Source organism: Sparus aurata, chromosome 21 (genome assembly GCF_900880675.1).
Source record: "Sparus aurata chromosome 21, fSpaAur1.1, whole genome shotgun sequence".
NCBI lineage: Eukaryota > Metazoa > Chordata > Actinopteri > Spariformes > Sparidae > Sparus > Sparus aurata.
In genome coordinates, this window is record NC_044207.1 from 32403074 (window position 1) to 32430052 (window position 26979).

At 40.0% G+C, this 26979-nt stretch overlaps 2 protein-coding genes and 1 long non-coding RNA gene across 4 annotated transcripts in view; all 3 read right to left on the reverse strand.

Moving 5' to 3' along the window:
• The window catches only part of LOC115572546 (uncharacterized), a 20252-nt gene extending 18967 nt beyond the window's left edge, over positions 1–1285 (reverse strand). The window contains exons 1-2 of the long non-coding RNA XR_003982103.1: positions 1030–1285; positions 108–178 (exon numbers count right to left, since the gene is read on the reverse strand). This is a non-coding gene — a long non-coding RNA (uncharacterized LOC115572546). The remainder of the gene's footprint in view (positions 1–107; positions 179–1029) is intronic.
• Positions 1286–3927: 2642 nt separating this feature from the next.
• The window catches only part of LOC115572543 (uncharacterized), a 59049-nt gene continuing 35997 nt past the window's right edge, over positions 3928–26979 (reverse strand). The window contains exon 4 of the transcript XR_003982102.1: positions 3928–4166. The gene's annotated coding sequence lies outside the window, so the exon portion shown is untranslated. The remainder of the gene's footprint in view (positions 4167–26979) is intronic.
• Positions 4746–26208, reverse strand: LOC115572542 (uncharacterized). 2 transcript variants are annotated; one of them, XM_030402715.1, is made up of 4 exons: positions 25520–26208; positions 25168–25255; positions 9619–9756; positions 4746–9410 (listed from the first exon to the last, which is right to left on the reverse strand). In XM_030402715.1, the coding sequence occupies exons 3-4, from the start codon at positions 9746–9748 to the stop codon at positions 5632–5634; spliced, it is 3909 nt and encodes a 1302-aa protein (XP_030258575.1). In that variant the 5' UTR covers positions 9749–9756; positions 25168–25255; positions 25520–26208; the 3' UTR covers positions 4746–5631. The 2 variants fall into 2 exon arrangements, with proteins under 2 accessions (XP_030258575.1, XP_030258574.1); XM_030402714.1 differs by having other exon boundaries at positions 25348–26208.

Sequence of the window (26979 nt, forward strand, 5' to 3'; positions counted from 1 at the left end):
GGACCCCACTAGTGTTTCCCACACTTAAAACTTATCGACTGCACATCTCACGCTTAATATAACTGCTGGCATAACGAGGAGCAAAATGACAACAATGATAAACTTACCTTGTGTTACAGAAGAGGTGCAGGTGAACCTCTCAGCATGGATCATGGTTTCATGTTGTCATCTTGTGTTTCTGGTTGAGAAAGAAAGAAACAACATACTTTAGGTCAAAGCAGCCACATCAACTACACAGTCAGTAGCAGCAAGGACATGAAGAGGGAGAGAAAGTCCCCAGACTCCCTTTAAAAAACGTTTATTTTTGTGAGTTGCTAAGTGAGGAGAAATTTTATACACTTTATGAAACGCCTTTAATGACAAATTCTTAATCATTTGGGCCTTCTTGTAAATTCGGCATGTGTTACAGCCTCCTCAGCACCCCTGGTTGCTGCATACATGCCTCCACATTTAGGATGTCTTCACCGGCGATTCACAGCAGTTGAGCCGCCTGCGGAGGAAGCTCGTTTATTACGTAGCCGATCAAAACCAACGTGCATCGGACGACGTCACTCAACCAGGTGCACCTACAGTTTATACAAACATCAGCAGGCCAACATTAAAAAGCAGAAGTTGCGCCACAATGACTGTTTACAGGCGGGATGTGACAGCAGAGTCTCAGAGCAGGTGCGGCTGACTGCAGGCTGAGTGACACCTGGTTAATCGATCACGGATGGAGTCGTTCTCCCGGTCTGATTAAATAAACTTAATGGGTCATAATTGTGCAGCTGTTAATATACCAAAGTGAAGTGAGTTATGAAACATGCTATAAAAAGTTCTGGTGTGCTGTGAGAGTCTGGACCGGATCGTTTGTTCAGGCCCGCGAAAACGTTACCTAGCCGAGGCTAACACCTACAAGCTAACGTCAGCGCTAGCATTAGCTGCTAACGGAAACCTCCCTTCTTCAGCTGAACTCGGAAATAATTAACTCGACTGAACTTCAGTTAAACACACATTTCTGTGTCATACCAATAAAGTTTAAGTACTGACCCAGATTAAAGTGTCTCCATCTTGTTTCTCCTCAGTGTCATGACCCGCTCCATCAGGGTCAACTGTTTGTGACTGGCCCCGCCCTTCTCCTCCGCTCCACAGCCAATCAGCTGCGACCATTTTGATTTCTAAATTCTGAGCGACCAATCAGTGAAAATGATGTTATATTAACAGCAGCAACACAGTTATTAGTATGATAGAAGTTTATAAGTTTTATATATGTTTATTTATATTAATACATTTAAGTTCTGGAACAGCAGTGAGTCAAAATGTGACATTAAATGACAAACAGGTAAATGAAAGGTAATTAAAGTGGACTGTTTTTAAATATAATAAAACACAGTATATCTTTTATATGTGGCAACAAACCAGGATATTCTTCATCGTGACTTCTGGACATTTTCCAGCTTTGTTTGTAATAATAAAACCAGGTGTTTTTAACAGGATGTCAGTAGATTTTCCAACTGAGCTTGTGGCAACAAAACTGTGTTGTTAACGAGACATCTCCAGCCGTGTGTGGACGTAACAAACGTGGGTTTTTAATGAGAAGTCCAGAATTTCCAGCAGGTTCTGTGGTGACAAACCTGAGTACTTTAAGCCAAAACATGATCTAACAAAGTGGTTTTATGCAGAAACCAAACCAGACCAGCACTGTCGCATGATCCAATTCAAAATCAAACCTAAAGAAACACAAAGGTGTAATATACCTGTGTTCTGCAGAACTGTATATGTATATGTATATATATATGTATATGTCAGTGTTTATTATTGTGACCCGGTTGTCAGAACATCTTCTGGACCTCCTCCGGTCTGGATCAAGTCCACTCAGCTGGAAGCTTCCTCCTCGCTGTCTCACAGGAACTTCACACTGCTGGAGAAACTGAGTCCAAACATCCAGACGAGGGCAGGAATCTCCCATCAGTGACCTCTGACCTCTGCAGTACATCATGTGTCTGTGGTCTGTGGATTATAAGGAACCTGATTGGACGCTGGATGACCAGCTGTCCTCACGATCCTCTGGTGTCTGTACTCCTGCAGGCTGTCATACATCCTACAAACCACCAGATGGCGCCGTGCTGCTGCAGAGAGAAACCTCACCTGTGATCATCTGACTTTAGATTCATATTCAAGTCAAAGTTTATCATTTGTACAGTTTGGTCTCATGTACAGTGACGTCACAGTCTCACAGAGCAGCAGTGGAGTCAGGTAGGAGGACTGAACCCGCCAAAATAAAAGATATAAGAATAATAATAAATAAGTTGTAGGAATTTATTAGTTTATGAAATAGTCACATAATGTGATATTTCTACTTTGATTTGCCTTAATTTGGACCGATCCACATGTGGTTTTGGTTCAGAACCACTTTCACTGAAATACACTTAAAGGTTTAAAAGTAAAAGTACTCTCTTTGTTGGTGCAACACTCAGACAGGTCTTAGATGGTGCATAGCACTGAGGAGGAACTTGAAACCCTTTAGAGGCGCTGCAGAATAAATCCTGCAGTCCAGCTGAACATAAACTTTTCTGCCTCTTTGTTCCTACATACAGGTTAATATTCCTCAAAACTAGAAGCATGTGCCCCAGTATAAGGGATACCTGTGTGGTGAATCCTTAGTGATAGTGTGTGATGTTTAGAGATGTTTAGCTATATACTGCCATGATAAGCTAGCGGACCTGTTGCTAACAAGCTTGTTAACAGAAGTGCTATGAGACATGTAAAAGGGTTTGTTTAGTTTGTTACTCAGTTAAAGGTGTGTGAGTGGTTCATGTAGATTTCTTTTGCTTGGAGAAACTGTTTCCTATATTTGTGTGAATATGTGACTTCAGAAAGAGACATAAACACAGTGATTTGTTATGATGTAACCTGAGTGATGCTGAAAGGTTGAAAGTTCCTCACTGTCAGAATATTGTAGTTTTATGTGTAATTTGGTCAGAGCCGGAACATGTGACAGTAACCAAGTGAGAGATGATTGATTTTGTGTTGTTCAACACATATGGACATTCATGCTGTTTATTTTATGGTGCTGTTTGTTTTCAATACATTAACATGCTGTAGATACATGTATGTTTATGAAGATATCGCAAAATATCCTCCACCTTGAAAGATCTCCAACTCACCTGATGCAACACTAAGTATTTCTGTTTAATACCCTCAGGAAGTCCAATTGTTTAATATGTCTTTGGTTCAGGAGAGAATAAATCCTGCAGTTGGAGCTGAACACAAGCTGAGTTTTCTGCCTCTTTGTTCCGACATACAGAGCCTGCAGGGTTCTGAACACACCTCTCCCCTGGTACCAGCAGACCAGGAGGGCAACATGAAGGAACAAACCCACTAAAGGAAGAAGAGGAACAAACCATTTGTTTCACATCCACTGGACCATCTCATTTATCAGTGGATCAACTTCCACATTTATTTATGTATTTACATGTTTATTTGTATTTATTCATGTATTATTTAGCAAAATGCAAAGCAAAGTAAATATAGAAACAAATACATGAATAAGATTTAAATGAATAAAATAATAAAATTAAAAATCACAAGACGGAAATTTTAAAAGTTAAATACAGAAGCAAATTTTAAACGGAAATATAACTAATTTATTAGTCACATTTTTAAAATTAATTAACACCTCCATGTATTCCTATATGTTTATTTATCAACTGAACCATTATTCATGTATTTGTTAATTCTGTCAGTTTCATTTTTTGGGACATAAATGGTGACATCACTGTTGTGTAATACAGAATACAGACAGTTCTTCACATTGGAGAGATGCTTATATGTGTCAGTTTTGTTCACCTGAATATCCGTCATGGATATAAAGTCATATTTTGGAGGGAGACTGGCTCGTTCCAGGTCTTCAGTGTGTTTCTGTGAAGTTTGACATGTTTTGTGATCAGAATGTGTCAGAAATCAGGTGAATGTGAGAAGAGACAAGAAGAGTTGAGTGATTCATCAACAGAGTGAAAACATGGACGCTAACAGGCAGGAAGCTGAAGAAGTGGTATGAAGGAGAGTAAATGGAGCAGGTAGATCCTGCGGGGCTGATGCAGGTGGACGTGGGAGTCAGGGGACGGGGACAGGTGGAAAAGTCTGAGGACATCTGGTGGACGGATGGAGAACGACAACCACTGAGCCTGAAGAGGCAGAATGTGACATCAGAGCTGCTGCAGGTGAACGGTGCTGTAAGAACCCAAAAGTCAAATAAAAGTCTTAAAGTATCTCATATTAAATGTACTGAGGTATCAAAGTATCAGTAAAGTAACTGATCCATATATTTACATGTGTGTATAAACTGTATACTGTGAGTCAGCTGATCATCACAAACACTGTTTTTATCTTATTGATGAGAAAATCAATTCATTTCAAAATGTGATACTTGTAATCTGTAAAGTAACTAGTAACTAAAGTGAACAGCAAAGCAAATACATGCAGTGGAGTAAGAAGTACAATATCTGCCTCCTAAATGTAGTGGAGTGGAAGTACTTAGTTACATTACATCACTCCGTCTGAACTACTTTATATACAGTTAGTTTAGTTAGTCCAGTGGTTCCTAACCTCCGGGTCGGGCCCTCTGAAGGGGCACCAGTTCTGATGCTCACATTTATTTTCACTTTGCATTTCATTTTTCTGAAATCTTTGATTTTGACTTTGAAAATGAAGCTGCAGAAGACAAAGAAGGCGACACTGACACATCAGAGGACAACAGACAACACTTAGAATCATCACATTTATTGATTATTGATTTCTCCATCTTTCAGTGGGAGCCCACAGGACAATAACATGTCAGCACACATCAGCATGAGGAGAAATTAAACATTATTCAGATCGTATTAAAGGTTTTAAATGTCCAATAAAAAAGAAAATAGTAGATAAACATGTTAAAATAAGCAGGAAGCTGATGAGCCAGTGTAAAAACTCAACTATGTAAACTGGGTACAATGAAACACATTCAAACATTTATGTTCAAAAGACAAAAATAAAGACTTTGATGATCAGGTTGCATTGGAGCAGATTGTTCTATTAGTTCAGCACTTCACATTTATCACAACATGATGTCAATGTTTTGATTTGTTCTCTTCACCATCAGATTTCTTTCTACATGTGTGTTGACATCATCACAGCAGAACTGCTCTCTTCATGTTTCTCACAGCGTCACACATTACAGTGACTGAGCTTCACTGTGAGAGCAGACGACAGCTGAAGGCTGCTGTTTACTTTAAATACCATTAATTAAGATGGTGGACGTGGTCGACGTTACACCTGCTGAACAAATAATACAGTAGATAAACATGTTAAAATAAGCAAGAAGCTGATGAGCCAGTGTAAATAATGGGGCAGCTGTAGCTCAGTGGGTAGAGCTGGTGGACTAGTGATCAGAAGATTGCTGGTTCGAATCGGCTCCCGTGGGGGCGGAACTGAGCTACATGTTGAAGTATCCTTGAGCAAGATACTGAACCCCCAAATTACTCCTGATGTGCAGTAGGCACCTTGTGTGGCGGCCATCAGCCATTAGTAAGGGTCCTGCGGTGAGCTGGCGACTCATCCGGGGTGTACCTGGCCTTCGCCATAGAGATAACTGGATTTGGCCCCAGCTTTTTCTTAGTCGTTGCTTGTCTCAGAACTGGTCTCATCTTGTCTGGGTTGGTATCGACTCCGCCTCCTCTTGATCTGGGTCGGTTTCGGCTCAGTCTCATCTTGGTCTCTATCAGACACCGACAGTTTTCTTTTGGTTGGTGTTGTTCTTTGTTTGTCCTTGCTAACATGCTGGAGGTCGGTAGATGGACTCTGGAGGAATGTCTCTCCTCTCTCTACTTTAGCCATGAACTCTGCTTGTTCTCTCATGGCTGTCAGGTGCTCAACTCGTTGCTTCCAGCCTGGTTTACACTCAGATTTCTCTCCTTCAATAAGCAGGTCAATATAGTCTGGAGTGGAGAGAGGATTTGGCTTCAGTGCGATATCTTTCAGTCTGTTTAAACAGTTAGCAGTGTACGCCATCAGTTTCCCCACATCAGCCTTCAAATGATCAAATACAGAGTTCAGTTTGTCACACAATGCCTGAACAGGTGCCTTAGCACCTTTGGCTTCTAGGTACTTTTCTTTCAGCTCCTTCACTGTTTGTTTTTCTTTAACTTCCTGATAGTCCCATCTGTACTTTTGATTAAAATGTACACTCCAATGACATTTGCCTGGACACACAGTACAGTTTCCATCTGATCCCATTGCAAGACAGCCTGCTTTATCTGCATCATTGGGTATTCCACAGGGATAGTGGCAGGTAAAGTGACACTGCTGACAGTTAGTAAGGTACACTCCAGTACCTGAAATATTTATTTTTTCAGGCTTTGTGACCGTGACTTCAATCTCAAAGTTCTCATTCCTGCTGATCTCTGCCTCGTGATCTTTCAGTTTCTCTTTTGTCTCTTTTATCTCCTCAAGCTTGGCTAACCCAACTTTAACCTGCTTCTGCAAATGTTCAACTGAATTCTCGAGCTGCTGTCTTTCTCTGAGGACCTCCTTTGTCAGTGTCAAGCTTTTGGTTTCTATCACATTCAAAGCATCAAAGAACGTCTCCATGCTATTGGCCCCCATGTCCCAAAACATCTGATCAAAGCTTCCATATTTACTCCTGCTGCCTGCTGCAGATGATTTGCTGTCTGCAAACAACGCTGAATTATTGAATTTGAAGTGAAGTGGCAGCCCGTCTTCTGATTTAGGACATGGGACACCTGAAGCTGTGATCGCCTCTATAACTGGTGGAAGCTGGCCGTCCGCAAATGTCACCAGAACTCTGATGTTTTCTGCCACATCTTTGCCAAAGATTGAGAGCACAGAGTCAAACACATATTTCTGTGTTGCGGTGAGTCGAGCTAAAGAAGCCTGAGCTACGAAACACACAGCATCAATGTCACTGACACCACGCTTATCAGTGAATAGATTACGCAGCTGGTCTGTGATCTCCTTGTCTCTCTTTATGCCTCCTGTATCTCCAAATCCTGGAGTGTCAACAATGGTCAGTGAGTGATCTATTTTAAAGTCCTCCTGGTGGTTGATCTTGTACACAGTGACTTCAGAAGTCTGGCTGTGAGCTTGTGATTTTGATGGATCCTCATCAACTAATTTAAACCGATATGAATCCTCCCATTCAACACCCAGAATGTAATTGATCATCCCATTGATGAGAGTTGATTTTCCAGCTCCAGTTGCTCCGAGAACCATGATGGTGCGATTGTGTTTCAAAGACTCTTCCCCAAAACTAAAACGCCTGCACCCTGCAACACCCAGTCTTTCTTCTTCCAGAGGAACTTTATAAACAGAGAGACGACCTGACTGGTGTACCAGCAGACTGCTTTGGTTTTTAACAGCATCAGCAAGTCGTTCTTTCACAACAAAGACAAAAGAAATGCTTTCTTTGCTTCTTCCAGCTTCACCACAATCACATCTGACCCTGACGACATATTCTGTCTCTGGCTGAAGCCCTGAAATGATCGTCTTTTCAGTCTTAGACATCTTTTGGTTCCATTGAAGATCTTCCTCTTTCACCCTGCTGTCTGTTTTGGCGTACTCCACGATGTAGCTCAGGATCTGGACACCTTGTCCAAGTTCAGCAGGTTTGCTCCAGCTAACTGATATCTCACTTGAGTTTGGTTCAACTTGAGGTTTTCCAGGAGGACTGCAAGGTAAAGTTTTAATGGAACCACTGAATTCATTGGCTGGTCCAACACCTACTGAGGTCACTGCTCTGCATCTGAACTTGTACTCTTTGTTTGGACTCAGATCGCTCACTGTGACTTCTTCAGCTTCTGCTGCCGTCTTTTCTTTCCATCCATCCTGTCCACTGACACAGTACTCCACAGAGTAGCAGGTGATGTTCTCTGCTCCAAACTGTGCTGGAGAAATCTTCAGCGTCACACTGTTGTGGTTTATGTCTCTGACTGTTAATGTTTCAGGTTTTGAAGGAGGCTCAAAGTTCTCATTGACAGAGAAGCCGTCTTTATAAAGGTAGATGCTTGAACCTTTCTGTGTCTCATCTGTTAAACCAACTGCCAAGAACTTAATGTTCTTGTTCTCCGTGTTGGCCTCTGCGAAGTCGCTGAAGAGTTTTGCTTTACTCCTCATTTTATCTGCTACTTCACTTGAGGCGTACCATTGTTCCTTCTCTACATCATGAGTACGAGACCCTCGAGCTTCGTCTGGTTTGGTTGTTTCTTCTAAGTACTCTGATAAAGTTGAGAGGTACGGTTCATCACTTCCCAGTGAGGTGAAAACAAAACACACAGTATGACTTTCCTCATACAGGTCTGTTTCAGAAGAGACAATCTTAGTATTCTTCATCATGTTGGTGAAAGACGTTAAGGTGTGAATTTCTCTCTCTTTACAGTCCATCCACTTGTTCAGGTCTTTGCTGTTGAAAGGAGAAGAGTGTCTCTTCTTCAGGATCTCTGCGAGTACAGCCTCTTCTTCTCCTCCTCCTCGGATTGATGGAAGTTTCTTTGCCAAGGTTTGTTGGAATTCCAGCTTGAACTCAGAGCACATCTCTTTAAAGGTTTTAATCTTTGTGCCAATCTGTGGGAACTGCTGTGCAGTGGTGGTTTTCAGTGCATCATTGCACCTCATCTCCAGCTCACTGAAGTCCTTCAGGACACTCTGTGACTTATTAACTAGTGTTTCACTTATCTGATGGACGAGTTTCGCAGCAGAAGAATCTAAACATATCAGTGGCAACAGCCAGACCTTCATTGGTACGGCGTTTTCTCCGTTGGCTCCCAGCAATGTTGGCAAACATTGATAGACTTGTATTGCATCCTGAAAGGATGTCGGCATTTTCTGAAGTGAAAAGTCTCCAAAGAATCTGCAGGAGAATTTCTCAACCTTTTCTCTGTCTTTGTCTTCCATTTTCAGTGAACCTTCACCCTCTATAGCAAGACAGGGAATTTTCTTGATCATCACCTTCAAGTTACCCTCAATGTCTTGATAACGGTCCTTTTCTGACACCTCACGGTCAAAGACAAAGAAGGCTTGTGCTCCATAAAGAACACCTGTGACTACATGTGTAGCTAACCCTTTATCAAAGACATCTGGATGCTTCACATTGCCTCTTCCAAGATGATCCATCGACAGTTCATGGACCTTTGTGGTAGCTTTGTACTTCAGTGTTACTCTGGCCTGATTTTTAGAAGTCTTACTATCATTCAGGTATTTTGCCGATCCATCAACCTCAACCAGTCCACCCAAGAAACTTGCTTTAAGAGAGGCGTCAACATTTAGTGCTGAAGATTTGTCCTCAATGGATTCAGAAGCAACTATCTCAAAGGCAATCTGAGGTTCTGGTCTTGTCTTTGTGTGTTTATCGAGGTCATCGCAGTCCCACAGTGTCATGCCTGCCAAAAAGAATAGAAATAGTTAAACTGCCTTTTATTCTTTAGGAAAGCTTGGAATGAATTTACAGTATTTGCTTTCCTTGTTTGTAACTTCCTCAAGTTCAGATACACTTTTGAGACAGTAGCAGGAGTTGGAACTTATTACTTAGAACTTACAAAAATACTGTGATTCAGCCACATTTAGAAACCTTTACATGTGAATCCTTACCAGGAACAAGAGAATCACTGCGGCAGTCGTACAGCATCCCGAGGCTGAACGGCCGGCCGAGCGCTGCCACCTCCGTTTCCGTCACCTCCGTTGCTGCCACCTCCACCTCTCTGCTGGCTTTAGAGCCCATGTCTTAGTCTAGACTCGAGAAAACAGAAAGTATGTTACTTTACTTCTAGGGCACTACTGCTATCCTAACTGTTAGTCATCTGTCACCTTGCACAGTAGAGGTGTGGAAATTCCTTAATCAATTATAGGTGTACATTAACCCTTTAGGCGCCGGGTTTTATTTTTAAAAAATACTAGATTTTGACATCTACATTTCAGAAGGCTCTGGCTTGAAAGTGGTTTGAGATAGAGACAACGTGTAATGAGACAAATATTGAGAATGAGAATAAAGTTTATCCAGGGAGTAAATGTTCCCATCCAATTTGCATATTACGACGTCATATGGCGGTGGCCATATTGGATCATATAATTTCCATGAAATACCTGATATTTTGAAAGAGAGGTGAACTTATTTCATCAGATTCATTCCCTCCATCCATTTATTATGTTGTCCACACATCAAATGAACAGGGAAAAAGTAAATTATAAGCCAACAATCGTAAACTAAAACTATTACTACACCACAAAACTCATGTAAACACTATGTGGTTTGTTTTTTTTTACCCACCACCTCCCTCACTGGAGGACACTTTTTCTATCCTTTTTTTCTTCCACTTTTCTTGTTTTCTCTTCTCTTCCTATTATTATTATTATTGTTATTATTATTATCATCATTTGATGATAATAATAACAGAAGTAGGCGTCTTTTAGCTGCAGAGGCCTTATCTGTGCCCATCTATCCAGATAAAAGTTTGAAGTATTTGTAGAGTGTGGAGCCTCTCATTGCAAGGCACAGAGACAATAAGAACGACAATGACACGACCCCCCCCCGTATACTAGAACTATCACTACACCACAAAACTCATGTAAACAGTAGGCGTTTTTCATGATTTTTTTTCCAAATTTGCTCATCAAAGGGCTTTATCCATTCCTGATAACATCCTCCTCACCCTGTTCTGCCTTCCCCTGTTGCCTCTACCACGTCCACCTCTCCTATGGACACTGCGACCTCGTGTATCAGCCCTTCTACGATCACTTCGCCCACGTCTCCCCTGCTATCTCCTCTAGTGTTGTGAGAAGAGTTGGACTCGTGTGTGCTTTGTGCTTGGTGAACACTGCTGCGGCGCATAGCTGCACCACTGCCGCGGATGGAGGCTACGTGACCTTTGCGGTAGAAAGAGTGAACACTAACGCTGGTCCCAGCGCTGTTCTCACCATCCCCGCTACTTCTACCACATCCATTCACTTCCTTACTGATGCCATTCCCACCTATGTTGGGCAAAGGGTCGTGTGTATATGCTTGTGCGTTTTCCTAGCTCCACTAACCAACCGACCGTCATCTCCCAAAGTTAGATTTTCCCCTTCAGAATCAGAGTCCGCGAATAGGAGCTCAATCACTTCCCTACGTGTCAACTTTTTGCTTGCCATTGTCATTTATTTCGTGCTCAAATCCAGGAGCACCGCTTCCACAAACTGTCTCCGTGGCATACTGTCTCCGGTCTCTCACCCCACAGTTTGCATGGGACTTCCTTGAACATTTTGCATTGAAGCATGATGTTTTTCTGCGTTAAGGTCTAAGAATGGGATCTCTGCCAACTACTGGTGGGGAGTATGAACAACATGTAACACTCTATTCAGAGAAAACAGCTGTTGTAGATATCAGCAGCAAGTGAAAAAAGAAAAAACAGATATCAAAATTTGTGGGTTCTTTTACTAATCCAGTTTCCTCTGATTTCATTAGGGAAGGTCAGGCCAAAGACTTGAACTCTGAAATATTGGCAGAACCTTGGGAGGAGGCACTGTCTTGGGTCCATTGTTGCTCTATTAACTCACTTTATAGATTAATTCAGTACAAGACTGTATTACTCAAAAACAAAGTTAAATCGTATTTTCCCATCCGTATCCCCTGTATGTGATAATTGTCATAATGCTGGGGGTCACTAGCGTATCTTTTCTTGTTCTGTCCTAAATTGCACAATTTTTGGTCAGCTTTATTTGGCCTATATATTAAAGCCTACTCCACAGTCATTCAGACTAACCATGACCTGGCCATCCTTGGATGCTCTGCCGAGAGTTCGGATCTTCTGCACAGCACGCAGGTTGCTCTGCACCTAGAGATGGTGGTAGCTAAGAAACGTATTCTCCCAACCTGGAAGTCTACCACTCCACCCACATTTGCTCATTGGCTCAACGAGATGTTATCAATTATTCAAATGAAAAGCCTGCTCAAACCCAATAAACAGGACAGATTTGAGATAATTTAGGGACCCTTCCCAGCCCAGTGTCCGGTGTGATGCTTGACTCAACTTTTCACATGGTACTTACTTTACTTTAACTACTGCAACTAGATTTTTTTCTGTAAGTCTATTTATGTAAATGTACAACTGTCTGTCAACTGTCTTTTTCTTTGTTTCCCCCTTTTCCTCTGTTTTCGTCTATGTCCGACTATGTTTCTCTGTTGTGGCATGTTTTGTACAGTTTTGTACATTTAAAAATTGTAAATAAAGTATAAAAAAAAACAACACACACCCAGTATTCAGAGAGCATGTATCTTGGCACGTGTTGGACTTCAGAACTTGGTGGGAAACATGAACTGGCCAAGACACAGGCTGAGAGTAACTTCTGACTTACAACAATCACCAACCACATTAGCCATTTTCACCTGACGCGAACATCTGCAATCATAACGAATACGGCGAGTCTAACTAATCAGTCAAGATCTGAAGAGGCACTGTCAACTTTGCTGTCTAACTCAGAGAGGTGTGTGCAGCAGAGTGTTTGTAATCTTTGCCAGATTCAGTATGTGTCTTGTCTTAAGGGGTGTTCAGACCGAACGCGATAGACGCGAATGGAGTGGCAACTCTACGTTGAAAATCAATGTTAATGGCGCAATGACATGCGATTCAGGCGGCGAATGAAGCGTCTGAAGCTCTAAAGATGAAAATATCGAATTTTTCAGGCGGCATCGCGCCGCGACATCCAATCAGCAACGAGTTCAAGCCGAAGACGTCACTTCCCTCACGTACGGTTGTTTACGGTTGCTCAGAGCAACGATGGAGGAAAAGCTTATTGTAGCTGTGTGTGGGCACCCGGTGCTGTACAACACTACTGCGGTGTTCTACCGGGACAAATTTAAAACAGAGGAGGCGTTCAGACTGCTCTCTTTCCACGTCGATCATGGCTGATGTCACCACCGTTGCTGCACTCTACAGTCGCCACGCTAAACTGCCCCCTTGGCTGGTTAAAGAATGATAAACTGCCCTCTTGTGAGCCAAAACACGCGCTAAAGTGCCCTTCTTTTCGCCCCTGCCTTTCAAAAAGTCTGTGCACGCCACTGCCTGAGTTTGTGTGTATCCAAAAGTGCACATGAAGCCAGCGGTGTTGTAACCATTGCGTTGTACAAATTCTCGCCGTCCTTTCAACTGACTGCCTTTGGGTGACATATTCATGTCCAACATTTTTTTATTCGAGATTCAGCAAAACCAGAATCATAATTTATAAATTTGTGTATGTAGGTGACTTCAAGTTATGTTCCGCCATTGTGTAGTCCTTTCAACAATTATGACCTTGTCTCTACGACCGCCATTTTGGCACTCTCAATTTGTCCCTCCGACACACACACACACATACACACATACACACGTGTTTGTTATTTGTGCTTGAGTTTGTTTTAGTGTTTTAGTTTCATAGATAAGCTGCTTTAGTTGAGTGACAGATTGTGTTTATTGAGAGCAGTGTTGGGAAAGTTCACTTTCTACATGAACTAGTTCAAACTTCAGTTCACAAATTTTAAAATGAACTAGTTCAGTTCATAATTCAAAAATTTGAACTAAGTTCACAGTTCCAAAATGAACTAGTTCATAGTTCCTTTTTTTTCAATATGTTAATGCGAGCTATTATTTTTCAAAATTATTGCCACAGCCCATATAGAACCACAGACAGCTATTATTTTATCAGTTTTAACACGTAAGTAAATAAATAATAAATAATTAAAAAAAAGAAGAATAAATAAATAGATAGTTCAGACAGTGGCTTCAGGGAAAAACTTTTCATAATGACTCAGTAAGGTACTTTTTTTGTTATTTAACAAAATCAGAGATTTAAGCAAAGAGCTCAGTTCCAGGAGAAAAGGAGCAGATTTAGGTAGTGATTTTGCAATTTTTTGTTTGTGAATGAAACATTTTGCATAGGATAACAAAGTTCATCATGTGTTCAAGAACATTATCTTCTGGGTTAACAGCGAATAACATGTTTAAGGGTGAGAGAATGGACAGAGAGCAGCATCAAAAAAATTTGATTCAACATCGCTCCAAAACTTTTTAGATATATCACAATACAAACACAGATGTGAAGCCTTCATTTGTTTTTGCCTCCATGCGTAGCACATTGATGACGCATGCGCGGTGCGACTCTGTGGAGGCTGGTGCTGCCAGTGTTGTGTCCGTTCAGGACGAATTAATCTGTGTTCGTTTGGTAATGCCTCCCTGCATGTTTGGTATGCAGGTGTTTCTGTCTGAAATAGTTAAGTTTCGTTTTGATCGAAAGTAAAGCGAGCTGCACAAACCTCTCATCCAGCGTCCTTTTTATACACAACAGCCAGATTGGGTGTTTTTCCGCTACATTTTAAGGCCTGTTCACAGTGTGTTTCAGTTGGTTTTCGCCTTGACAGCTCGATGGAAATCTGGCACTGTCTTGAACAAAGTTAAACTGAGAGAATGCGCTGTTCACAAACGCCAGAATGAACGCGTTCACAATAACGTTCATCAGGCAGAAATACAGTACGTTCAGTTCATGTTCACCCAAAATATGAACGAGTTCATGAGCGATCGTTCATTGAACGCGTTCAGGCACAACACTGATTGAGAGTATTATTGATTTGGTCAAAGTGCACTTATCAATAAATTATATTATATTGTACAGAGCAGTTTTCTGTGATTGTTATGTGCATATGTTTTCTGGTATTTAGTGGTTGTGATTGTCAGTGTTGGGATTCATTTCCTTCACTGTTCCTTTAATTGTCAATATTGCACAAATATTTAGATTTAAATTTAACCCTTCATTTGAGACTACTTCAGGGTGGTGCCCCATTTTAATGATTTAATCATATTTTTTAATTAATTCTATTGATCTAATTTTAATAATTATTATCAATCACTTCTAATAACCACACCTCCCCTACCATCAAATATCATTTTGCATTCAAATAGTTTACTGAATGATATCGAATCATGAGCTCAGTGAAGATTTACACAACAATGTTACAGTTGCTGTATGAAAGAAAAGCTCCACTAAAGTCAAGAGTAAAATAAAATGTGTTGCTCTACTGTGAAAACCTCAATGCCAATTTAAATGATTTGAATGAAGTAAAAAACTTTAACCTGAAACTTTTGGGCTGAGTGGTGATTTTTGAACACCACTGATTCTTGTGTTTTGCTTTGTTTTACTGTGTTTACATGAGCTCATTTTCACTTTGGATCTTTGACCTTTAAACCTCAGTAATACCTATCAGCTCTGTGCTGCTGCTATCAGGGTTACAACCTGTTTATGTCGCCATCTAGTGGCTGCTACAACACACTGCTTCAAATACTTCCTCCTGCTGTTCAAGGCTATTTTTAAATTCAAGAATAACTCTCCAGTAGAAACCAGTCAGTGTGGACAATCAGACATCAATAACTGTTCAAATGTACATGCAGACACGTGATCATAGTTTTATGACACAAGTTCTTGTCCTCCTCTCTCATGGTCACTTTGTCTGTTTTGTCATGAGTCTCAGTCTGGTTCAGTCTTGTATCTTCGTGTCCTTCTTGTTCCTGCCTCTATTCCAGCGCTTCCTTTGTTTGTACTTTTATTTAGTTTTTGTATTTTTGCAGTTCTTTGCTCTTGGTCTTTGTGCTTCCTGCTCCTTCTGTTTAGTTACCTTTTGTCACCAGCTTTGTGCTTGGACTTTGTGCTTTGGTATTTTTGATGAACTTGGTTTACAGCTTTACTTAATACAGCTCACCTTTTGTTTGTTTAACCGCCTTCCTTTTTGTGTCTTGAGTTTGGGTCCCTTTTCGTTTACTGTTTGCACTGACAGCAGAGTCTGACCTCTTTTTAAACGAGGACATTGCTAAATATTTCTCTGTCTCTGATACTACGAGCAAAGTTTCATGTTGTGTCGAGCCTTCTTAGTGTTTTAAAAATAGTGATTTTAATCCTAGTGTAAAAGTGCCTGTAGCACTCTCAATGAAAATAACTTTGAGCTAAAAATGAAAATACGGTAAATCTTAAAAGTACCTTTTCATCGTAATTATGCTTTTACACGAAGTTTTGACTCATATACATTCACAAAAAAAGTCTAGGTTGCATTTTGGCGAGAGTTTCACTTTAACAACAATTCACACCTGGGCTCAGCTAGCCCTAATAACACACATGAAGTCTGCTTGGGTCAACGACTCACAAGTGTCCTTAACAACTCTGTAAGGACACTCCCACACAGAGTTTAACAGCCTGCGACTTCTCTCCAGTTAGAAGTGAAGAAGCGTCTTGGATGAGACGTCTTCAAGTAAATTGAACCACGTCTCCATGTGTGTGATACAGCACTTGGAAAAACATGATTGCAGACTACCAGAAGATGTGTGTCAGTTTAATGATCTTCTTATTCTACTTGTCCAGGGAGTACCCTGCCCGGAGCAACTGGGACTGGCTCCAGCAGCAACACCCCGCAACCCCATGGAGAGGGATAAAGCGGTTATGTACGATGACATGGCAAGATGGCTTCTTCTTCTTCTTCTATCTTATATATACTGAACATTTGTGCATCTATACAGTATAGATTCCCCTTCTTAAATGCACTTGATGAGGGTTAGATATTAAAGTCTTGGATAAACTGTAGAACCAAACAGATGCATCGGTTACCTGTTAATATCATCCAATATTTTAGTTACAGATAGTGAAATCAGTGCCACTATAACCAAAATGAAGTCATCCACATGCTCACTAGACCCTATTCCAACGAAACTTTTTAAATCTAGTCTCTTGTGCCTCTCTAATGACACTACCAGAATCGTCAACACTTCTCTGCAGTCTGGCATTTTCCCTGCTGCTTTTAAAACAGCCTTGGTGAAACCTTTGCTCAAGAAACTTGATCTTGACACTAGTGACTAAGCCAATTACAGGCCTATTTCTAATCTTCCTTTTATCGGCAAACTGTTAGAGAAAATAGTTTTCAATCAACTATTTAATCATCTTAACACTAATAATTTAACTCTGGGTAAATTAATTAGTTTTCATAATGTACATTATCATTGTTATGCAGATGATATGCAATTATATATCTCCGTTTCATCAGAGGACCCTAGTGCGTTAAACAATCTTTTTTCCTGTCTCACAGATATTAACATCTGGATGAACACATTTTTTTTTTAAAACTGAAAGAGCAGAAAACTGAGATTTTACTTGTTGGCCCACTACAAGATCGGCAGAAACTTCAGTCAAAGTTTGGCAGTCTGTCCCAACAGATTAAATGACATGTTACAACCCTAGGAGAGATTTTAGACTCTGGCCTTAATTTCATTTGCCATTTTAACAGTGTTGCAAAAACTTTTTTTCACCATAAAAACATTGCCAAAATTAGACCTTTTTTTAGTCAGGATGATGCTGAAACACTTGTACATGCTTTCATAACTAATCGTTTGGACCACTGCAATTCCCTTTTCACTGGTCTCCCTGAAAAGTCCCTCAAGAAACTACAAGTTATTCAGAACGCGGCAGCCAGGATTTGAACTAATCCAAAAAAAAGAGATCACATTACTCCTCAGCTTGCAACATTGCACTGGTTGCCTATTTCTTTTAGGATTGATTTTAAAGTTCTTTTACTCATTTATAAAGTCTTAAATAACCTAGCACCATCTTATATTGGCGATCTGCTTTCTTTTTATACCCCACGAGAACGCTCAGGTCCTCCACTGCCTGTCCTTTAGTTGTTCCTGAGGTGACCCACAAGAAAACTGGTGAAACTGCTTTTTGTTTTAATGGCCCTAAACTCTGGAACACTCTCCCTTTAGACCTAAGAATAGCAGACTCGTTGGCCATTTTTAAAAAGAAATTGAAAACATATCTTTTTAATTTGGCTTTTAATAGGGGTTGATTTTATCTTTTATCACTGTTACTGCTTTTTATTTGTTTTGTTGATGATGTGTTTTCAACTGTTGTTGTTTTTATTGTTTCTGATATTGCTTTGTTCAAGCACTTTGGGCTGCAGTCGGGCATGAAAGGTGCTCTATAAATAAAGATTATTATTATTATTATTATTATTATTATTAATACTGGCTGATCCACAGATACAATTGGTATCAGCGTATGTTGTCTGATATGTGCTGATATGAAAACTCTTTTCTTTTTCAGAACATAATGTAGAAAAAGATGTTTATGGTAACTTATACTTATTAATTCTCAGTGAATTTTATAATTTCCATTTTGAACAATTAAGAGGCCGTCCAGACGAAAACGCTCTTTTGCGAAAACGCACATGTATTGCATCATTTTGGCCAACTGTTCACATGGATCCTGAAAACGCACTTTTTTGAAACCAGGTCTCAGGGTGGAAAAATCCAAAAACGCTGCCCTCCCCTTTTCGTGTGGACGGCGAATCCGCATACTTTCCGAAACAATGATGCCATCGCCCCACCCCGCGACGTCTTGCCTCTGACCTCTGAACCCCACGACGTCTCATAAGAACAACAACAACAATGGCGGCCTACATGCTCGTGTTTGTGTTTCTTGCAACTTACTCTCCTTGTAGTTGAGTGTGAGTCTCAGCAGCAGTTCAACCTCATTATCGGTCCACACAAACGAGTCTGGTTTCCTTGCACTCGCCATTTTCATCTTCTTCTTGTTGTGTTCGGTTTCTCCGTCTACTGTCTGTTTGTTTACAGCGCGCAAGCTTTCTGCACATGCTCTGTGTCTTCTTCTCTGTTTTTGGTGAATGTCAAGCACCACCTAGAGGCCTAGAATATGAACTACAGCCTTTTCGGTTGTTTTCAGTGGATCCGTGTGGACGCAAATATTCTTGAAACGATGCAGAGGAAGACGGAGAAAAAAAAGGTTGTTTTCGCCCGTCTGGACGGCCCCTAAGTTTATTTTTAAACTGTAAAATATCCCACCTCCATAATGTACGTACAGAGCCACAGTGACATGGATGTGTTATTTTTTAAATCACACGCACGTTTGAAAGTAAAAACACATCCATATTTCCTTAAACACATGAGGCTAATCATTCCTGAACGTCGGGTTTGAAATGTTACATAATTTCAGTTTCCCTGAAACATTTATCCTAAATATAGTTTCCATTGCTCAAAAGACACCATAATCATATTGCGGGTTATTAAATGTTGATTATACAACAAGTAGTTCCGACCAAGCAATCTGATCGGTCAACAAGAAATTTAGAACGTGCTCAAATCAGCATGACAGCACGCCTGACTCATTACTCAAAATATTACTGTCTGTGGCAACATTGTAACTGTCAGGGCTAGAGTAGGAAACAGCGGAAAAATAGGCTACAAAATGGATCGGTTTGTTGTTCATTTTGATCTGCCAAGAAAAGTTGATATCACGTTGGTCCGTCCAGGCCATGATCTGGATGTCCAAATCACAGCCAGAATTAGTTGATAAATGACATTGCGATTATAGTCCAGCCTGACCCGGTTCTGGACGTCTATAGACAACAAAACTGAGTTGCAAATAGACGTTCTGCTAGGCCATGATCTGGACGTCCATATCACAGCCAGAATCAGTTGATGAAATTGTCCTGTCAGCTGTTGCATAATCATGAAAGATTCCAAAACTTTTTATTTGTATTATGATTACGTTTATAAGACTGAATAACAAAATGTACGTATTCCATGTGATTGTGATCAGAAGCTGTGGTTTTATGTCATTTGCAACTTGTTCCAATGTAAATAAATGGAATAGTGACACACACACACACACACACACACACACACACACACGCATTCTGGGTAAATTATGAAGCAGAAAAGGGGGTTTCTTCATGAGTGAACCAACAGTCAGTGAGTGTGTGAGCTGATGGTCTCCTTTAACCGTCCTCCTCCTGTAATCATGTGACATTATAAACATAGGAACAGGCTTTACTTGTCTCATGTGTTAATGGGCCAAGGTTGGCCCGGGTGAGACTTTATGATGTCCCTCTCAGGTGAACATGTTGTGTCCTTAAAGAGTTTGACCTCAACAACATGCTGAAAAAAAAAGGACAACCAAAAAATGCATATTAATCAAATAAAGGAGGGGCATAACCATGAAGACATTTGCTCTTACCCAACAGTGTAAATCATTTATTTAATTCTTTTATTGAAACCACTAGAGTATAAATGTCTAAATAAAAGTATACATTTGGTCAAAAAGCCTCATTTTCCAGTAACAATCGACACAAAGGAAAATTGGGTGTCTCCCTGGCAGTCACACTTTCTCAGAGTGAAACTGAAGAAATATGATCACACATCTGATTACAAACCAGCTGCCAAACAGGTTTTTTCCAGCTCTAGAGCCACAACATGAATTGTTTCCTAAACTGGCAAAACTGATAGCCATGAGTGCCTGAGAAAATATTTGTATGTGTATCTGTCTTTGCATGTAGGCCTATATTCCCCGTTTTTTTTTTTTTTTTTTTAACCTTTTGGAATCGCAGGCTATTTCATAGGTCTCAGCTACAAAATTGCATACCGATAATAACATGAGTATATTTCTGCAACCACAAGGTCTATTTGAGTAGGCCTAGTTGGTCTCATTGTAAAGAGAACACTTGTGAGATTTGCATGGAAATGTAAATATCAGCATACCCATGTGTTACTGGTGATGAGAAAATACAGGTTGCAGACAGCAAAAATGAATTAAAATTCAGTTTCGCCTAAAAAAGCACTTCAGAATGAGAAGAACTTGTGAATGTGCTGCAGTAGCTCTAAACCTTTATGAAATCATAATGTGATCATCTCTGCAAACATTGATCTGGATAAAGTGAAGCAGGATAAAAGATTTCAGTACAGACAGTCCAGGCAAAGACTCCAAAATCTAAATATTATTTTACATGAGAACATGTATTTTTCTCACGTACAATTATTATCATAGGTCTTATTATTATAGGTATTAGTCTCTCTACTATTGATGCATGAATCGTCTCCCAATTGGGGGACTTTTGGACTTTTTTAAAATTTAATTTAATTTTTTAAATAATTTTGTTTATCTCTAAAATGTTTTGGCTGTAAAGGCCGTCAATAAATGTGGACTGAACTAGGAATCACGTACCAGGTAAATCATCATCCACTGTGAAATAGTTCTAGTGGTGATTAATAATTTGGGACTCTACTTCAACCTTTAATGAAACAACACCGTTTTATCATAGAATATATATATATATATATATATATATATATATATATATATATATATATATATATATATATATATATATAGATATATAGATATAGATAGATAGATAGATATATCAGATGTGTGATCATATTTCTTCAGTTTCACTCTGAGAAAGTGTGACTGCCAGGGAGACACCCAATTTTCCTTTGTGTCGATTGTTACTGGAAAATGAGGCTTTTTGACCAAATGTATACTTTTATTAAGACATTTATACTCTAGTGGTTTAAATGAAAGAATTAAATAAATGATTTACACTGTTGGGAAAGAGCAAATGTCTTTATGGTTATGCCCCTACTTTATTTGATTAATATGCATTTTTTGGTTGTCCTTTTTTTCAGCATGTTGTTGAGGTCAAACTGTAACCCTACACTTTTTGATGACTGAAGAACATACAAACAACAACTAAGACGTATTAATAACGTTCATTCTGGCTCCTTGAATTAAGTCTTCTGGATGTTCTTTAATTATGTCTTGACAAAAATAAAACGTCTATAAAACGTCTATCCAACGTCTACAAACGACGTAATAAAAACTTTCATTCTGGCTCCTCTGAGGACGTCTTCTGGATGTATGGAGAACATGTCTTTTTGACGTATTTTGGACCACTTTTTGCTCATTGGGTATTGTGACCGTGGTGAAAATGGTGAAAAAGTTTTATAAACAATATGAAAGAAAAAAATCAACATCTTTGTTATAACTTGGGCAATAAAAATGCGCATTTTCTGTTTATCTGTGCAGTATTGATTTAGTCCGGGAAATTCCGAGACCGCGATAAAACATTAACGTCAGCTCAGAGTTCACTCTTCTGGGATTAGAAAATCCTTTCTGTTGCTAGGTCGTTACTAAGGGTTGGATTATTTGCTGTAGTGGTAACTACGTTCCATTACACACGAGTCTACTGACATGACTGATTTTGTTTCAGTTATTAGTCAGACCCCATGTGTTTCCATGGAAACGCAACGCACACTCGCAAAAACCTTTAAAATTTGAGAGCAAATTGTCCATCAACATGGATATATTTTGATTATACATTTTATTTGTGTTGGTATTAGTTGCATAATTGCAATATTACCCTCGAGGGTGTGCTTTAACGTCATTTGAGCATGACAGTGATGCGGTCAGCAAGCAGCACTGAAGTGCTCAAATGACATTAAAGCACACCCTTGAAGATAATATTGCTTAATTTCACAATCATAATATCACTGAATGCAGGGGGCGCTATTCTCAGGGCTCCTGCAAAACGTGTTATCATCCTTAATTAAAACAGCCACTCCAAAAGCAAACCTGTTCAGAAATTCACAGAGGTCACTGCTGGGACACCACATATCAGCTCAGATAGATGACATCGGCCTGAATGGCAGATAAACTGCAGAAATACAAGTACTGTGGCAGTGCTACACGGCCTGCAAGAACCACGAGGCAGACTACATGTAACTCAGACCCGACCTCACCCATACGGACGGAAGGTAGAGAAATGGCTGCTGACGAAATAAAAGCAGACATCATGGCATCCATAAGAGAGATATCTCTACAATTATCAGAGAGGAACTTAAGAGTGCTTTGCTGGAGAATTTCAACGCCCTGCAGTCACAGCTAAAGTCGATGCGGGCGGATATTACAAACAACACGGCCGCTATCCGTGCAGAAATCGGCCATATGAAGGGACATCAGGGACATAAAGGACGAACTATCTACATAGTCGGAAGAAGTGGTTTCATTACAAGCTACGGTAACCAGCCTTCAAACTCATGTGGTAACCCTAAAAGACAGGTGCGAGGACATGGAGGGGAGGATGAGACAGGGCAACATCCGAATAGTCGGCATTGATGAACAGCTGGACTCCAGCTGACCGACAGCCATATCGAAAGTTATCAGAGATTTTGCAGATGGACCGGGAGGTAAAGACAGACCGCTCGCACCAAGCGCCGCGGCCCCCAGGAAACTGGGAGACCCCGGGAAGCCGCAGGTGATCATTGCTAAGTTGCATTATGACAGGGACGCTGTAGAGATCCCGCAGAGAGCCCGGGACAGAGCTCCCCTCACCTACAACAGAAACCGGATCACCATATTCCCTGACTACACCTCCATTGTTGTCAAGGCCAGAGCTGCATTTGCAGACATACAGAAAGCGCTACGTGGACCGAGAGGAGTCCGTTACGGCCTGCTTTATCCAGCCAGACTCCGTATCTCATATATGGACGAGGACATGGAGTTTGCTGACCCCATGAAAGCCATGGAGTATGTCCGGAAAAAAAGTTTTCCCACTTACAGAGTCTCAGGACTGAATGTATCCTTAACACGTATGGACGATAACAACAAAGTCTGTGAACCCTTTATCGGGCAAGGAACTATAAATGGTGACTTCCATGGACATCCAAAATGCCGCTGTTATGCGGCATAAATGACTGGACTCGACTGGGGCGGACTTTGATACATGTTATATTCGTTATTTATGTTATATATTGTGTTATATATACAAATATCATTATATTTATTATATATGTTGTATTATTGTATAGATATGTGTGTTATTGTTCCATAAAAAATGTTAAAAATAAATGTTCCTTCAAGTCTATATGTGTTTTTTATATATACACCTTTTAGGAAAAACATTTATTTCAATGATTGCTTGATAAAGGGTTAAGATGGGTGACCATTATGCTGCCATACTAATGGTTAATTCACAGGTATTACCTGCTTTATTCCATTTACATTTCACCTGTTTCCTTAAAGGGACAGTTCAGGTTTTTTGACGTGGGGTCATATAAAGCATATAAATGTTTTTACTAGGGCTGTCAAGCGATTAATTTTTGAATCGTGATTAATCGCATGTTGTCCATAGTTAACTCGTGATTAATCGCATGTTGTCCATAGTTAACTCGTGATTAATCGCAAATTAATCGCATTTCTCTGCATCTGCCATGTGTTTGGCTGCAAATGATATCTGAGACTCGGCGTACTTCAGTGGTAACTCATTTCATGTCGACAGTACGTGCAGATATCTTTTGTCCTATCGACCGAACAATCTGGAAGTGAATTTACCGTTCATAAGTCCTTTCTCCATTTACTTTCACTTCCGAACGCCAACCCTGCTTCTTCTTCTTCTGATTCCCTGTCTTATTCTTCTGCTGCCCTCTGGATCAAGACTACAGGTGCCACTGACGGCCGTAAATCATACAATGCGCGTTTCTTTTTTTTTAAAATACCGAGCGTTAATTGCGCGTCAAAAAAATGTGCGTCGTTAAGAGGATGTTGCGTTAAAGCTTTATTAACACGTTAAAAAATCCAGAAGATATTTAATGTGTTTAACAGAAGCTGTGCTCGTATGAAAATGAATAATCAGGATATCAGCAGGAGCATCACATCCTGACACTGACAGATACTGAACTCAAACCTCAAAACCAGACAGCAAAGCAGATACAGATCAGCTGTTAGTTTCTCCAGAGATCAGCGTTTAAAACATAAAGCCATCATCCAGCAAAACCAACTAAAGAAATTTCAACAGATATGAAGGACAGCAGAGGTTATAACGTAGAGCACAGACAGCAGCTGACAGTACAGCTGCAGAGTACTGACTGCATCAGAAATCATATCTGTATTTTAAGAAATATACAAACACATCTCTCCCTTCTAGAGCTGTGTGCAGTTACACAGGCAGTACATCACTTTAATTTTATAAATTTAAATCTCTCGACTAGTTTTGGTTCAGTGTTATAATTTAAATATATACAGATAATGTCATTTTTCATCTGATGTCTCTACAGATGTTAAAGCCGACTAGGCAGATCCAGCTGTGATCAGCAACGGATGTCAGCACTTCTCATTTCAAACTTGCGCGCGTTAAATGACTGCTGCTGCTCAAGTCAGACCAACTCCACTGTTACAGTAAAGAACAACAGCCCAAAACCAGTTCATGTGGAAAATCACCCACCAATAACTGTTTTAATGTACCTGCAGACACGTGATTATTGTTTTACCCCTTCCTTTAAACCATCAGAGTCAGTGTTAACAAACCTCAGGTGATAAAGTTCAGGAAGAAGTCCTCCTCAGTGAGTTGACTTTATTTAAATCACAGGAAACATTTGGATGTCGCCTCAGTGAGCTGAAGAGGACAGACAACATTCAACAGATCAGTCTCATGATTTAAACCTTCATAAACATCTTAAAATACATAAAGTAACATGTTATTTGAACCTTCTCTCACAGGACGTCTCCTCACAGGAAATAACTGCTGAGCCGTTTCCAGCCACGTGTAGAGTCTTTTGGTTGAAACTGAACCAACTGAAAGTCTTCACTGCACAGCTTTAACAGAATCTGCTCAGATATCTGTTCACTGTGTGTTCTCTCTGTAGGACAGCGTACTCACCGGTGTTTGGACGAGAGTCTTTGTTGAGAATAATCTGAAGTCTTCTTCAGAGAAAGACAGAGACCGTCCTCGTCTGCAGCTCTGCGTCTCTGACAAATGTTCACTTTCACTTCCTGACATGAACATGTGAGGTTGAATCTCTCCTCCCTCCTGCAGGGCTGCTCCCCTCTCATGTCTTTATATCCTTCTCTCTCCCAACAGATTCACATTAATTACAATTACACAGCACTTTAAAACTCACACAGTGTAAATGTAAAGGGTTAAAAAAAAGAATAATAAAACATGTCAATACAGGTATTAAAAACACATGATGATAAAAAAGTGTTTAAGAAGTCACAGAGACTGCAGTTCAGTATCTGATCAAGGTGTAATTCATGGTTAAAACAAGTTAAAAGTGGTTAAAAATAGTCATGTGGCCCTTCAACCACCTCAAACATACAGCAGTCAGACACATTCACACGAGGCGAGGTGGGTGAAGTGTCTTGCCCAAGGACACAATGACCATGATGCAATTGGCCAGGCGGGGATCGAACTATTAACAACAGTGCTATGAGACAAAGGGGTTTGTTTTGTTTGTTACTCAGTTAAAGATGTGTGAGTGGTTCATGTAGATTTTCTTTTGCTTGGAGAAACTGTTTCCTGTATAGTTGTGTGAATATGTGACTTCAGAAAGAGACATAAACACAGTGATTTGTTATGATGTAACCGGAGTGATGCTGAAAGGTTGAAAGTTCCTCACTGTCAAAATATATTGTAGTTTTATGTGTAATTTGGTCAGAGCCGGAACATGTGACAGAAACCATGTGAGAGATGATTGATTCTGTGTTGTTCAACACATATGGACATTCATGTTGTTTATTTCATGGTGCTGTTGTTTTCAATACATTAACATGCTGTAGATACATGTATGTTTATGAAGATATCGCAAAATATCCTCCACACTTGAAAGATTCTGCAACTCACCTGATGCAACTACTAAGTATTTCTGTTTAATACCTCAGGAAGTCAATTGTTTAATATGTCTTTGTGTTCAGGAGAGAATAAATCCTGCAGTGGAGCTGAACACAAGCTGAGTTTTCTGCCTCTTTGTTCCGACATACAGAGCTGCAGGGTTCTGAACACACCTCTCCCTGGTACCAGCAGACCAGGAGGGCAACATGAAGGAACAAACCCACTAAAGGAAGAAGAGGAACAAACCATTTGTTCCACATCCACTGAACCATCTCATTTATCAGTATATTAACTTTCACATTTATTTATGTATTTACATGTTTATTTGTATTTATTCATGTATTATTTAGCAAAATGCAAAGCAAAGAAAATATCGAAATAAATACATGAATAAGATTTAAAATCAATAAAATAATACAATGAAAAATCACAAGAGGGAAATTTTAAAAAGTTAAATATATTCAGAAGCAACTTTAAACAGAAATATAACTGATTTATTAGTTGCATTT